This window comes from Hakea prostrata, chromosome 5, assembly GCF_041222555.1.
Source record: "Hakea prostrata isolate BN-2017 chromosome 5, UWA_Hpros_2, whole genome shotgun sequence".
In the NCBI taxonomy this organism is placed as follows: Eukaryota; Viridiplantae; Streptophyta; class Magnoliopsida; order Proteales; family Proteaceae; genus Hakea; species Hakea prostrata.
The window spans coordinates 20790954-20805303 of NC_142604.1; the positions used below are offsets into that span (position 1 = coordinate 20790954).

The window sequence follows — 14350 nt, forward strand, 5'->3', positions numbered from 1 at the left end:
AGAGGATCTATTTGATCATGAAACTATAAATCATTCTCTCTGCATTGCATGTGCACCATGTTCACGTATCTAATTCAATTCATTATCACTACTGGTCTCTAAGGGGTTATAATAGACAAGTCCGGCTCATCTCCTTGTCAGGAGTGCACTCTGTACTCTTCAACGACTTTATAACCACACACTACGTTAATGCACATAGGTGAAGGTGGTGAAATTTTTTTTTCAAATATTTTATTATCTTTTACTTGTGGGCCCCACTAAGTGTGTGGTTGTGAAACCGTCAAGGAGTACAGAGTGCACCTCTGACAGAGAGATGATCCGGACTCTATAGTAGACACCATCCATCTAGGATAAACGCAAAGGATCGAGTCCTTATAATATGTTTGATAGCCAAGAAAAGAATTGGAAAGAAACTTTCAATAAGACAAAAATAATGATGATACAATGAATATTAATGTCTCTATCTTTTCCCTGAAGCTTCAAATTTTCTTTTGAAAGTTTTCTTGTTTTTTCTTCTTCTTTCTTGGCTACCAAACCGCGTTGGAGTGGTAATAGATATTTCTCTCAATGGTTAATAAATTTGTCTCTTGAGTCTTGACAACCAATCTGGCACGCCCGTTCCGTTTCTTTCTGACAAGCTCATCCGTTGTGCTTTATTTCCGACCAAACCCCTCCGTTACGTTTCTATGTTTTCCGAACAAATGTGTTATTGGTAGCGCATTTCCGCTCTTTTGCTGACGTAAGGCAGTTTTTTCGACGAATGTAGCGTTTCGTTTCGTTTATCTGACAAATTGATCCGTTACACTTTGTTTCTGACAAATAGATCCGTTACGCTTTCTTTCTGACAAGCACAGAAACACACCCGTTACGTTTTTTCTCTGGACCAAACACATGCATTTCGTTCACCGATAAGTTCGTCCCATCCAAATTATCGCGTTCCTCGGGTTTTCCGTTAATGGGTCATGCGACTCATGCCTTTTTTGAACGTATCTGTCACGTTTTCCTTCCGAGTCACATCCGTTTCGCTTTCTATTCTGAACAACACTTGTGTAACGTTCCTCGATGGGTTCGTCCATGCGTGGAGAGATTATATGAGATATCGCGAGAAATTGCAATTTATCGAACTGCTTAGGAAAGTGAGATCTGGTCCAAGGGTCTGAATAAAATAAAGACACAGAAATAAAAAATAATAAAAAAATGAAAATAAAAGCAATAGATTAAAACGAGGAGAAAAGAAAATGAGGACGACTTACTCTTCCTCTGCTACTGCTGGTCTCCGTCTGCAACAGGGGTAACCGCTACACTTTTCTCGTGTTTCAAGCGTGGATCAGTTGTTGTTTTTTCTTGGAAGTGGATTTTTGCTTCATTCTGTAGAATCGCAGAGGTAAGCATCGTCGATCGTGGTAGGTTTTTTGCTGATGGATGATTGAATACATAGAATATACCATTTCCAATTTCCAATTTTTTTCAGGGTTTCTGACTTTGTTTGATGGTCTTTTTTCTTCTTTACGAGCTTTTTGTGATTTTTTTCTTCTATTTTAGATGGATTCGATACATAGTTGAAGTTCCTCTACAGTCTGATAGAAAAAATCTGATTTTTTTTGGGCTTTTGACTTTCTTTTTCGTTTCTGCAGCTGCTCTTGTTTTGCTTTGTTTCGATTGTGGATTCATCGTTTTGAGTTTTTTTCTCGGAGAAACAGTGGTGAGAACAGGTATGGTATATCTGACGGAAGAATCTTTCATCTCAGATCAGAATGGAATTGAAGTTTGAAATTTGTTCCTCATGACTTCCATTTTGATGTTTTTTAGGGTTTGAGAGGTTGTGATTTGAACTGTATATACTTAAAGAAACTTCATCAACCAGTTTATCCCTATCCGAACCGAATTCAGAACGATCAGAGCTAAAGTTATTGCTGTTAGGGTTTCCCTTCTCGCTTGTGAACTGAAAATTCGATGCTGAAGAAGTAAAGAGATCTGAAAGTGGTTCATAAACTGCCGGAAAAATGGTAGAGGGTCCGAAATTCACTGGAATTATATCAAATGACAACCATCCCAACCACTTCTATGATTTCACGCAAGGGTTTTATGAGAAACTTGGCGAGGGTTCCAACATGTCTATCGACAGTATTGGGAGTTTGCCTACGAGTAACGGTGGGGGTTCAGTGTCGATGTCCGTGGACAACAGCAGTGTTGGATCAAACGATTCCCACACTCATATCTTAAACCATCCTGGCCTCCGTCCTGTCAATAACAATTACTCTGTAGGTCACAGCGTTCTTCGTCCAGGGAGGGTTTCCCATGCGCTGAGTGATGATGCGCTAGCCCAAGCTTTGATGGATAGCAGGTACCCTACAGAAGGGCTTGCAAATTATGATGAGTGGACAATAGATTTAAGGAAGCTTAATATGGGGACTGCGTTCGCACAGGGAGCATTTGGGAAGCTATATAAAGGGACATACAATGGTGAAGATGTTGCTATCAAGATACTAGAAAGGCCAGAAAACAATACAGAGAGGGCACAGCTGATGGAACAGCAGTTCCAGCAGGAAGTCATGATGTTGGCTACCCTTAAACACCAAAACATTGTCAGGTTTATTGGCGGATGCCGAAAACCAATGGTTTGGTGCATTATTACGGAGTATGCAAAAGGAGGATCAGTCCGGCAGTTTCTGATGAGGAGGCAGAATCGATCGGTACCTCTGAAGTTGGCAGTCAAGCAGGCCTTGGACGTTGCAAGGGGAATGGCGTATGTGCATGGGCTTGGCTTCATTCACAGAGATCTGAAGTCAGATAACCTGTTGATTTTTGCAGACAAGTCTATTAAAATTGCAGATTTTGGTGTGGCGCGCATTGAGGTACAGACAGAGGGAATGACACCTGAGACTGGAACTTATCGTTGGATGGCCCCGTAAGCAGCTTCCCTTTGCTATTGTATATATATTTTTTTTTGACTTTGGTTTTAGATGCTGGTTCTGATTTCCCTTTTCTACTGCTGTTTGTCAAAATTGTAATAACTTTTCATGTTAGATTACTCCCTCTTTCTGTAATTGTCAATGGTGGTTTCTGTCTGGTATTAAGTTTGGCTGTTTCATGATAATCATTTACATTAGGTTCGATGCAGTGGTTTATATATGTTTTAATTGATTCCAATGTATTTTGGTGATGTGGTTTTTATGTGCTGTTGAGTTTGCTTGCTCAGAGAGCTTGCTGGTTTCGGTTGAGTTGAGGTCATTGCTCTAGTTTTGAGTGGCCTGTTCTTGAGTCCTTGACAACCTTTACTACTAGAAAACAATGATTATTATTATGTAACTCACAGCAGCTTTTTTGCTTGAAAGTAGTTGCTTTTTGCCACTCGAAGACAACAATTATAACTATGCAGTTAAGTGGGGTTATTACCTTTTAACTAGAATGTGTTTCTATGCCTTTAATAAGTAATTGGCGTTTTGTATTTGGAGACATTCTTGAAAAATTGACTCTGTCTAGCCATGTTGCTGATTTTTTCATTCCTTTTCTATGATTACTTGCATCAACTTTAATGCTGCATGAATTTTTGCACACCCACATTCCTTGCATCAATTTTAATACTGCAAGAATTTTTATATACTCACAGTTAATATACTCAAGCTTAGGGTTCTTGATTTTGGGTTTTGAAACAAGATTCTGGAGGTCTTTATCAAATCTAGAGTCATTCTTAGGGACCAATTTGTGTTGGTTGGGTTTGAAACAAGAATTAAAGGTCTATTCAAGACATTTAGTTAGGTTTCTTTATTCAGATCTCTGTTCCTGTATGCAGAGAGCTGATTTCTTTTCAATAGAAGGATAGCATAACCAACCCAGCTAAAAAAATGACCTTATCAACCTCTTAGAAGGTTCAGAGTTGGGATGGAGTGAAGAAATGTGCAGATGCACACTCCTCCGAAGCCAAAGAGCATGTGCGGCTAGCACAATAAGCAATCAATTTACTACTGTACGAACATTTTTCAATCCTAAACGTGCATTACGGCAGCTATAGGGCTCTTTCTGATGCCCTATTGTATGGGAAGCGGTATCAAATATGCATATGTGAGCCCCATTGTACCTACTAGTTGATGAGATTGAAAGAAATGATGTGTTGGGCAAGCAGGGGAACCCCCATTCTAGTTCACTACGCTCCATGCTTGTTCAACGTGGAAGTGTTTGACATGTGTAAGCATTATCGCTGAGTTTATCTGGTATATCCTATCACAGCAATAATTTTACTACCCTTGATTGAGTATTTGATGGAAGAAGTTTTACGCTTTTACAAGGAATGCTAGGAAATCAGGGTGTTTTTATTAGTATACTGTTGTTGATGTGAATCAGATCCAGGACCACCAAAAAAAGCCCAGGGAGGTTACCAGTACCCTGCAGCCTTACTAGAAACCCAGTGAATTTCAGCCAGCCTAGGGGTATTTTGGTCATTTGGGTCCCCAAGTCAAACCCAATCTGACCTAGCCTGATTCAGAGTCTTGTCAGGAGTTCAGATCTATTTTTGTTTTTGAATTTGAGTCCTTGTTCGTTATGAAAGAGTCCTATTCTAGTTAGAACCTTATTTAGTTGGATCAGTATGTTTATAGGATCCTAGATTTATTTTTATCTTCGAATTTGAGTCCTTGTTTGTCAAGTTATTGAAGAGTCTTAGTTAGGTTCGGATTCCTAAGTAGTAAGAGAGTTCTGTAGTTACAGGCTACTTCTTACAAGGATTCCATATCTAGTTTTATTTTTCAATTTGGATCATCTTAGAGTGAGATATGATAGAGTCCTTTTATGAGTATGAGGCTTTAGTCCAAGTAGGAGTCCTAGTGTGAGTTATTTTCTATAGTTGAGTCCTAGTGTGAGGTCCTTCTTAAAGGCTACAAGTAAGCCTCTCTAGCTTGTAAAATTCAGATTATGTTTTGATGAATAAAATTTGAGAATTGAAGGGGCAAGGGAGGAGTCGTGGGTTCCCTAGGAGGGAACTTGCGGCTGTGTTGTGAGCAACAATTCTGCGGTTTCTACACTCTTCAAGGCCCCTTCGTCCTCAAGAAGTATAAGCAGCCTCACCCCAGCCCTAGCCCCCTCTCCCTTCCCATCCCTAGCCTAATTCTGTACTTAGCCCTTCCCCCCATTGCAAATCATCCCTCCCTCTTCCCCTACCCTGTGCGGCAGCCTCCATTTCCTCTCTCATCCCTAACCCCCTCCCTTCCCCAGCCTTAGTTCATCATTCCCTGCCCACCCACATCTCTTTTTCTTTTTCTTCTTCTTACTTCTTACCTGTGGCAGCATAGGAAACCCAGGAAATTCAAAACTAGAAATTTCCCCAACCCTATAAACCCAAGTTCTCCTGTTTCTCCTAAGCCCCATACCCAATTCCCTTACCCTTTTAGGATTACTTTCCCATCCACACTCGTTCCCTATACCCATCATTTTCCCTCATCTAAACCGTAGAAATCTGCAATTCATCTTCTTCATTTGAAAACCCTAAAATGCTAAAATTCCAATACCCTAAATCTCCTTAATTACTCATCCAAACACCTAAGCCCCATTAGGATCATCTTCTTCTCTCTTAGACGCCCGACCCTAACCCTAACCCTAACCTAGTCCAAACCCTAGAAACTTTAATTCCCATAAAAAAACCTAAAGTCCAAAACCCTAAACTTGAACATCCAATTCTGAATTTGATAGGGCAGCAAGGTTCAGGAAAGAAGATTCTTCGTCCCTAATTTTTCAGTCATAGCTGAACTTAACCCCACACCGTTTCCAACCCTAGAATCTCTTATTTAGCCCTATCCCCTCAACCTTAGGGTATTACAAACCCTATTTTACTGCTGATTCACATGAAGGTGGACCTCTAGACCTAGGGCTTGCATCAATCAATTAAACCCTAGATCCTGGCTGACATCAGTTGTGTACTGAATTCCGTGATAAAGGCAATTATAGTAATATATGCAGTAGATTATAAGATATGCTATTCCAACATACTAAGCCCAGATCCGATCCTAGACAATTTTTGTTACCATTTTCCATATATTTAAATAAAATTAATAAATATGAAGTTGCTTCATGATCCAGCAACTTGACATTACTATTATAAAGTTTCTTAGATAGGGTCTTATAGTCTTACTACTCTTACTTGTGAGGCCAGAGAGTCCTTACGAAAAATTGTGTAGTTTTATTTTGATTTTCTTCTTCTTCTCCATCTTTGTACCTTTTGTTTTCTTTGAGAGTTCCTACCTATTTCCCCCCCCCCACAGTATTGTAATACTTGCACTGTTATCTCTTTAAAGAAAAAGGTTTGTTTCCTTTAATTTCTGAATTGTGGTTTTTCGTAATAAGTGTTATTATTTGACCTTGTCCAGTATTAGCAAACATGTGCAAGGGATTGCATGCAAAAATTAATAAAAACATGTCAAATGAAGGTAGCAGTTTAAAGTAAGCTTCAACTTCATTGAAATGTTGGAAAGCAAACTCAGACCTAAGTAGAGGGATGTGGCTAGTCGAATTTGAAGATTATGCTTCAGTAAAAGAAGACTTGCAGTAATCACAGTAGGGATTCAGAGGTAGTAGCATTAACAATTAGAAGGCTCAAAATAGTGATCAAGAAGCAGTCCACTTGGGGCCTGAACAAAACCCTAGAACCATAAACTGTGCAGCGGATAGAAGTCAGAAGAGTGACCAGTAGGGACTTGAGGTAGAAGAAAATCCAGGTTGCAGGAAGGATTCGAGTGGTCCAACACTGGTTCTGTGGATATCTTCAGCAGCACAGATCTGGTTCTTTTTTATACAAAGCTGGAGCTCAGCAGCAGTGACTTGATGGAATAATGGTTTCCAAATAGCAGCAGCAGCAGCAGAGAATAGAACACAGAATAGAAAAGAGAGCTCGAGATAGGGATGGTTTGTTGGAGTTTCTCAGTCTTAGGTCCTTACCCACAACTTGCTCAGCTTTCTAACTGGGAACCCCTTCTCAAGGTCTATTGCAAGGACCGCCTTAAAGTTGCTTTTGGTAATTCATTGTCAATCTCTTGCAATGGCTGCTGATGACTCAGACAGCTTACTAGATCAGAAAGTGAATGACGGGAACCTGTTGAAATAGTAACTAGTTGAAGATAGCGACTAATTGGAAACAGAAAGTAGTAAAGGCTTATGATCCAGCCTTCTGAATGTCCGAAGACAGCCAGATTAGAAAATAACAAACTAGGCAGGTAGGGGTTTGACTGGTCAAACACTAACTTTTAAAATCTGCGCCTTCGTGGGTTTCGGCGCTGGCTGGCTTGGCTGGTCCGTCCGGCCGTGCTGGTTGTGGGCCGTTTTGGTTTTTTTTTCTTTCTCCCCGCTTTTTTTCCTTGGGGGGGGGGGTGTGTGACCAGTTGGGTTTTTGGTTGTTTTTTTGAAGTGTGTTTTTTTTTGGTTGGATCCATAAGGCCATGATACTGCCTGAAGGACTTCCATCGCCCACACTACCAAGAATGGGGGGAGTGTACTTGTGCAAGTAGTGCTGCTGCCATTCCCTTCAAAGCTGTGTAGGGCATGTTTTAAAAGGCCCCTAAGTTGAAGAGGTCAACTAGGGCCAACTTTCCAGGATCTTAACTCAAAAGGTTAGGGTTTAGGGCTATAAGATTTTGGGAAATTTAATTGGGATACCTAACTTCATAGGTTATAATGGTTGGATAGTTCTGGAGAGATTCAGAGTGTATGGGGTAGGTTCTTGAGTTATGAGATGAAAAGTTATTGGAAATTTGGAATAGAGTGAAACATGGAAAAACTTAGGGTAATGATATATAGGGATGATCCCTAAAGTTTTGGACCATTCTGATGGTTGGATTGGTGTAGATCTAAGTTGGAAATTTTGGGTTTCTTGTGGAGTCGGAAAATTGTGGTTTGGGATAATTCAACTTCTTTTTAAGATTAGGTTGAATAAATTGAGTACTGAGTATTATTTTGTGAGATTACCTTCCCTTCTCTTGCCCCTATGCTCTACCCCACCCTTTTTTCCCTTTGTTTCTAATTCTCCTCCCATGAAAGCCCACCGTAGCAGGCCTATGTCTGTATCAAGGATGAAGAATAAAGAGATTGAGGACCAGTAGCAGTGGTAGCTGGAACAGTTCTCTGTCAAAGAGAAGTTGCGGTGACCATTTCTATGACATTGTCACTACCAAAATGAGGGAGAGTAAGAAGAAGAAGAATACCACAACTATTGTCTCTGACAAAGAGAAGTTGCAGCAAAGAAGAAGAAGAAGAAGCAGAAGAGGGGGTTTCCAAGAGGATGAGTGGTTTTTGCTTCCCACTATTTCTTGTGGCTCTTCACTCATCACTTCTAGAATCCATTGACATCAAGAATGCTTCAACTCCCACCCTTCATTCATATCTTAGTTTATCTATTACTTCCCTCTATCCCCCATCTTTATTTAGTATTTATGGATGTCTGCATCGAGGGTGCACTCAGCCCCTTTTCTTTAATAAGATATTTTTACTTTTAATTTAATGATTTATTTGATTTCCAACAGGAACACGAGTAAACAATATAATGTGTTAGTTTCAAGAGTGTTCATAGAAATTTTAAGATTAGGAGAATTACAAGTCTTGCAAGAATATATTAATAAATACAAAAGCGCCTAGGTAGGCTTTTTGTCATTTAAGTGTTTAGCTGGCCCTCAAATGCCTTGGGTTTCCTGCCGCTTTAACAACTATTTTTGTGGGTGCAAAGTGGATGGAGGGTAAATTTACCAACATTCATCCCAATATCCTGTTTGGTACTAGATTGGTGGGGTGATATGAACGTGGTAAAATTGTGAAAATGACGTTGGCATTGGTATCCTTAAGGGAAGAATACATCGAATATGACCTGTATGAACCAATACGTATCAGTGTTAGTATTGGTTTCGGAACAACCTGATACTAATTAATGATTGGACCGATGATTCAATGACATTGCAACAAGAGGTTTGTTGTTGAAGTTGAAACTAGCAAGTATACCTGACCTTTCAATCAAAAGATTAATCAATTTGTGCCCCCTCCACAGGTGGATCTTCGGTGATGACTGGTTCGGTTTGATGGTTGTCCTTCTTGCTCTTCCACCCACTATCCTTTTAAGAAAGCTTCTGAATGAATGAATGAATGAGGGCGGCGTCCAGCTTTGTGATGTCAAGTTGTTGACTCTTGTGAAGACATTCATTAATTATTTGTAAGATAAAGTAAACCGACCTATCTGTGATGTCCAATAGGGCAATTTGGCTACAATTCTCCGCGGCACTTGGAACAACTAAGCTAGATAACATGGAAGGGAGAAAAATATTTGTTCAAATTGATTAGGAGTAAGCTTCCTCACAATTGTGTATTGGTGCCTGATTGATTGTCTAATAGCGGTAGTGGCTACAAGCCATGAATCTATACCATTCTATAGTTAAGTTCCCCCGATTCATTACGATATAATTACCATTCAATCAGAGAATTGCTATTATAGGATAAACTTTAATTGCCTATTATTAGAATCTGATCATCGCAAACATCCCAAAATTGTTGTTTGTTGAGGAGGGTGGGTTAACCTAAGGCCCATTATTGTTATTGATTGGTGCATCATTGGAGGTGCTAGGGCCTGGGAGAAATGGAAAGGAAATCTCAAAAAGCTCGAGCGAAATCCACAAGGAGTTGTAATTGATGAATGGGATAAGCAAGGAGCCATAAATAAAGAGTATGGAGTCCTGAGTAATGAGCAAATGAGCAATCAACAAAAATTGTAACTAATGAGCAATTATACAATCTGGATACCAATAGCATTTTTTAATACGTAGTAAGATTGACTAACCACAAGCCGCAGGTATTGTTCATCTGCAAAAAGTACATGTGGTTCTTTCCTTTGTCATATATTTGTGTTTTTTTCTCACTATTGAACATTGACCACACCTTCTGTTTGATGGCTTCCGTCATTACGAAGGGGCTTCAGTGCCTTGTCTTTCCTGTGAAGTATCTTAGCTGATTGTACGACACTTGTGGTTAGTTTGTTCATAGGCCACCTTGCTTTTAGATACTCATTTGAGAGAACAAGCCAATTCATTACTTGCAGTTTTCAATCAATTGCTTTTACACCTCTTCGCACCAGAACAGCATGAGCCAAAGGCTTGCTTTTGCCCTAGTTTGATTAAGGCATGTGAAAGAAAGAAGGAAGTGCTTGATTATATACAATGGTTAGCTTGTCTATGACCATCCTAGTGGCACGGTTTGAGAACTCAATTTCAGAGGCCAATTTCAGTGCTCCAAGAGGAGTTGGATTGAGGTCTCACCGAGTTGGGGTAATTCTGTATTTTTTGTTGAAATCAGAGCCAAATTTGGTTGGAGAGCATAAAACTTCTCGAAAATCTTGAGATGTACCTGGAGATCAATGCAATCTTGCTGAGATATTTCCAAGATATATCGAGATAAACACTTAGATATGACCGAGATATGAAGTTGTTTGCGATCTCACCTTGGTCATCCAAAAAATGAGATATGATCAAGATCTTGGAGAGTTCTTGTACTACTATGTCTAGGGGTGAATGGGGGTAATTTTTTACTTTTTTGTTGAAATTAAAGCCAAATTTGGTTGGGAAGCATGAAAATACTCTAAAATTTCAAGATGTACTGGGAATTGATGAGATCTCACTGAGCTATATTACCAAGATATGTTGAGGTATGACTGAGATATGAAACTGTATGCGATTTTGTCTCGGTCAGCCAAAAAATGAGATATGACTGAGATCTCAGTGAGTTCTTGTACTATGTCTAGGGGTAAATGGGGTAAGTTTCTACTTCTTGTTGAATTCAAAGCCAAATTTGGTTGGGAAGCATAAAATTACTGTAAATTTTGAGATGTAGCGGGAAATTGTTGAGATCTTGCGGAGATATTACCAAGATATAGTGGGATAAATTCTGAGATTTGATTGGGGTATGAAGTTGTACACAATCTCGTCTCAGTCAGCCAAAAAAAGAGAGATATTGACTCAGATCTCGGTGAGTTCTTGTAGGATATCTTGGGGCAAATGCAAGCCTTTAGAGAGTGAAGGTTCTATCTGGAAAATAAGATCAATAGGCTGGTGGGAAGGGGGGGGGGGGAAGGAAACTAACAAATCTGACAACGGGGATGCAGAACTTATTGTTGGAGAGGGGCAGCCTTGGTGTAATGGTCAGTGGCCACAAAGTCAAGGTATCTAGACAGCCTCTTAGCAAAATTTGCCGGGGTAAGGGTTGCATACGAAAAGTGTCCCCCTGGACTCTGCATGGCGGAGGCCTGCGGCACCTTGTTCATCCTTTTTAGAAATTAATGTTGAAGAAAGAAGGTGAAAAGAGAGTGATTGAAAGACATAGGAAGGAGAGAGAAATCTAATATCAATGAGAGAGAGTGAAAATTAGAATGAGAAATGATCTCTTACCATACCCAGAAAAAAAGTGAGAGCCAGCTTGGAGAGAGAGAGAGAGAGAGAGAGAGAGAGAGAGAGAGAGAGATGGAGGAAGTTATTTGACAATCAGACCAACTTAAAGTTTTCTATTTAATTCCAAATTGTTGGGGGTGGGTTCCATTGTTCCATATTAATAGACCAAAAGATAGAAAAGGACATCACTATTTTCCCAACTAATGAAGCCACATAGACAACATAGCCAAGAGAGGAAGTAGGGAAAAACTGGAAGCAGTCGCCTGTTTTTACTGCTTTGTCACTAGAGGGCTCTTTTGGCAAAGATGGATTAAATTGTTTTACTTTATAATGTGCTGACACTGTATGTCCTGTTCTTTACATATGAGCTGTCTTTAGGTCTTCTATCTGGCCTATTTATTATGTAGTCTTAATGTTTGGTTGGAGTAGAATGAATCAGTTTGGATGGTGCAGCTAATGTGGAGGCTTTCTTTGCCATGTTTATTTACAAGTTACTTATTTTGCCCCCCTTGTTTAACTGGCATGTGCTGTCTTGTCATTTGTTTGGCAAGGAAGGATTTAGTCCCCCTTTTTTAACTGACATGTACTGTCTTGACATTTGTTTGGCAAGGAAGGATTTAATTGTACTTCTATTATGTTTGATAGTATGGTAAGCCTGACTTCCTATTTTTGATGGTTTGTTGGACGTTTTAAGCACAGCTAGGCTTCCCTGACAACACTTACCCCCTTCCACACAACCACCCAAAAAAAAAAAAAAGAGAAACACTTAACAGCATGCATAATTTATATAAATAAAACAACACATGTAAGAAGGTGATCACCTACCCTCCAAGGCATCTAGGCGTCACCAACGCAATGCAGCCTTCTGTGCATTATGGTCTCCTAGACATCGCCATGCCTGGCTGGACACCTAGGGTGGAACTTGAAAACCATGCTTCTAGTGGTTTAGTTGCTTTATGTACCTGTCTGAGTAGGATTAATGTCCTTGTGCTGAGAACTGAGGAGCATTTCCATCTCTTGTGCTGTTTCACAAATGGATAATGATTTTGTTCTGGTGGGCTGGGTTTAGGGTTAGAACTCATTGATTTCCCACCATCTAACTTTTGTGGGTTGAGTATGAGAAATATCTGGACATGGATCATAGAAGAGTTAATTGGAGAGGTGAAATTCTTGCATTAATAATTTCCCCCTTTCTTTTGGTAAATACTTAGAAGATTGCTCTGTATTGAAGGACCTTTGGTTGTATATTTTTGCTGGGAGAAAGATCTTCCCACATGATGTCATCTCTGACATACTCTCATCCTTGATGATGTGGTCTACCCTATTGGAGAATCTGTGTCCTGGGTCCTGGTTGGTTTGGTGGGGGAAGGTTCCTGTTATGCCGGCAATATTGGAAACCCTTCCCATATTTCTTTTGCTTGCCTAGTTGAATCTGTGTGGGGCCTTTTTTTACCTTCTCATATTTATGTTTGTGTTTGTCATTTACCAAACCGGGCTACTTGAGTGCATCTATCTTGCTTGCTGCAGAGAAATGATTCAGCACAGGCCATATACTCAGAAGGTTGATGTGTACAGCTTTGGTATTGTGCTCTGGGAACTCATAACGGGTATGCTCCCGTTCCAGAATATGACAGCAGTGCAGGCAGCGTTTGCTGTTGTCAACAAAGGTGTCAGGCCAATCATACCTAATGACTGCCTACCTGTACTTACTGAAATCATGACTCGCTGCTGGGATGCAAATCCGGAGGTTCGACCAAGCTTTGCTGAAGTTGTTACAATGCTTGAGAATGCTGAGACAGAGATAATGACAACAGTCCGCAAGGCTCGCTTCAGGTGCTGTATTAGTCAACCAATGACAACCGACTGATCGGTGTTTTATTAAAAGAATGAAGGGTAAAAGGGGAGACAGGGGGGGGGGGGTGTGGTGGTTGGAAAAAGAGTTGATTTTATCTTTTAGTCTTGTGTATTCCAGTATCATCTTTGTTCAGATAGGTGAAAAGAAATCTTATGACAGAGACTCCTGGTTTCTGGTATTTGCCTGCTCTATGCCGGTATCTACTAGTTTCTGCTTTTTATTATACTGGATTATTGTTGCTGAATTAGTAGTAGAACAGATTTGATGTGCATTCTTCTCTCTTATTATATGTTGGCCTGCCTTAATTCTATTTGCCTCCCTTGTTTTTTTCTCCATTTTACATCAGTGGTTTCTTTCTCAGGCACTATTCCCTCTCTCATAATTTGATGAGTAAGCTTTCTCAGATCCACCTTCTTGTCCTTTCAGTTATTCACTTGGGATCTCTGTTGTGTTGTGTGGGGGGTGGTTTTCGTTCCTCTTACCCAACCTAGTTTGATAAATGTATTTGGAGAATTTAAGATTTCAGCTGTTGAAAACCCAGGACAACTCTATTTTGAAAAGGCCATTAGTAACATTTGCAGATAGGGAAGCAGAAGTTTCTACCCATCTCTCCATGAATATTGCAAATGCCACCTCTGGTGATGCTTCAGCCTGGTCTCGATGGCCTTGCTTTCTTCATTTTTTGGGGATTGTTGATCTTTTGTGTTGTTTTTTTGGGGGATTGTTGATCATTTTTTGTTGCTCGATACAATATTCAGAGGCCTTTATTTGATGGAATAAAATTTGAGTGGATCAGAAGAGGTAGGAATTTCATTTTTCCACTATTAGGAACTCCTAAAACAAATAGAGAAAAATGCTCGGATCATGTTTGACCATTCTAGGGCCGCTAATGCATTAATCCATTAGGAGAATGCGGTGGAAATACCTTTTGTCAGGCGTCACAGAAGTGGTCCAGCCTTCTTTCCTTTTCGCTTCCATGGTCATCGTATATACCTACAATATGACTAAATTGGCTTTGAGAGAGGGGATTTTTTTTTCTGGGTAAACAATTGGCTTGAGAGAGTTAATAGAACCATTGTGGCACCATAAAATGAGT

The 14350-nt window shown here is 40.0% G+C and overlaps 1 protein-coding gene across 1 annotated transcript; it reads left to right on the forward strand.

Moving 5' to 3' along the window:
- Window positions 1–1223: 1223 nt before the first annotated feature.
- LOC149015664 (serine/threonine-protein kinase STY13-like) lies at window positions 1224–13659 on the forward strand. The gene is made up of 4 exons (XM_089155078.1): window positions 1224–1384; window positions 1635–1712; window positions 1810–2908; window positions 12927–13659. Exons 3-4 carry the CDS (start codon window positions 2004–2006, stop codon window positions 13264–13266), a joined length of 1245 nt encoding a protein of 414 aa, XP_089011204.1. The 5' UTR covers window positions 1224–1384; window positions 1635–1712; window positions 1810–2003; the 3' UTR covers window positions 13267–13659.
- Window positions 13660–14350: the final 691 nt, after the last annotated feature.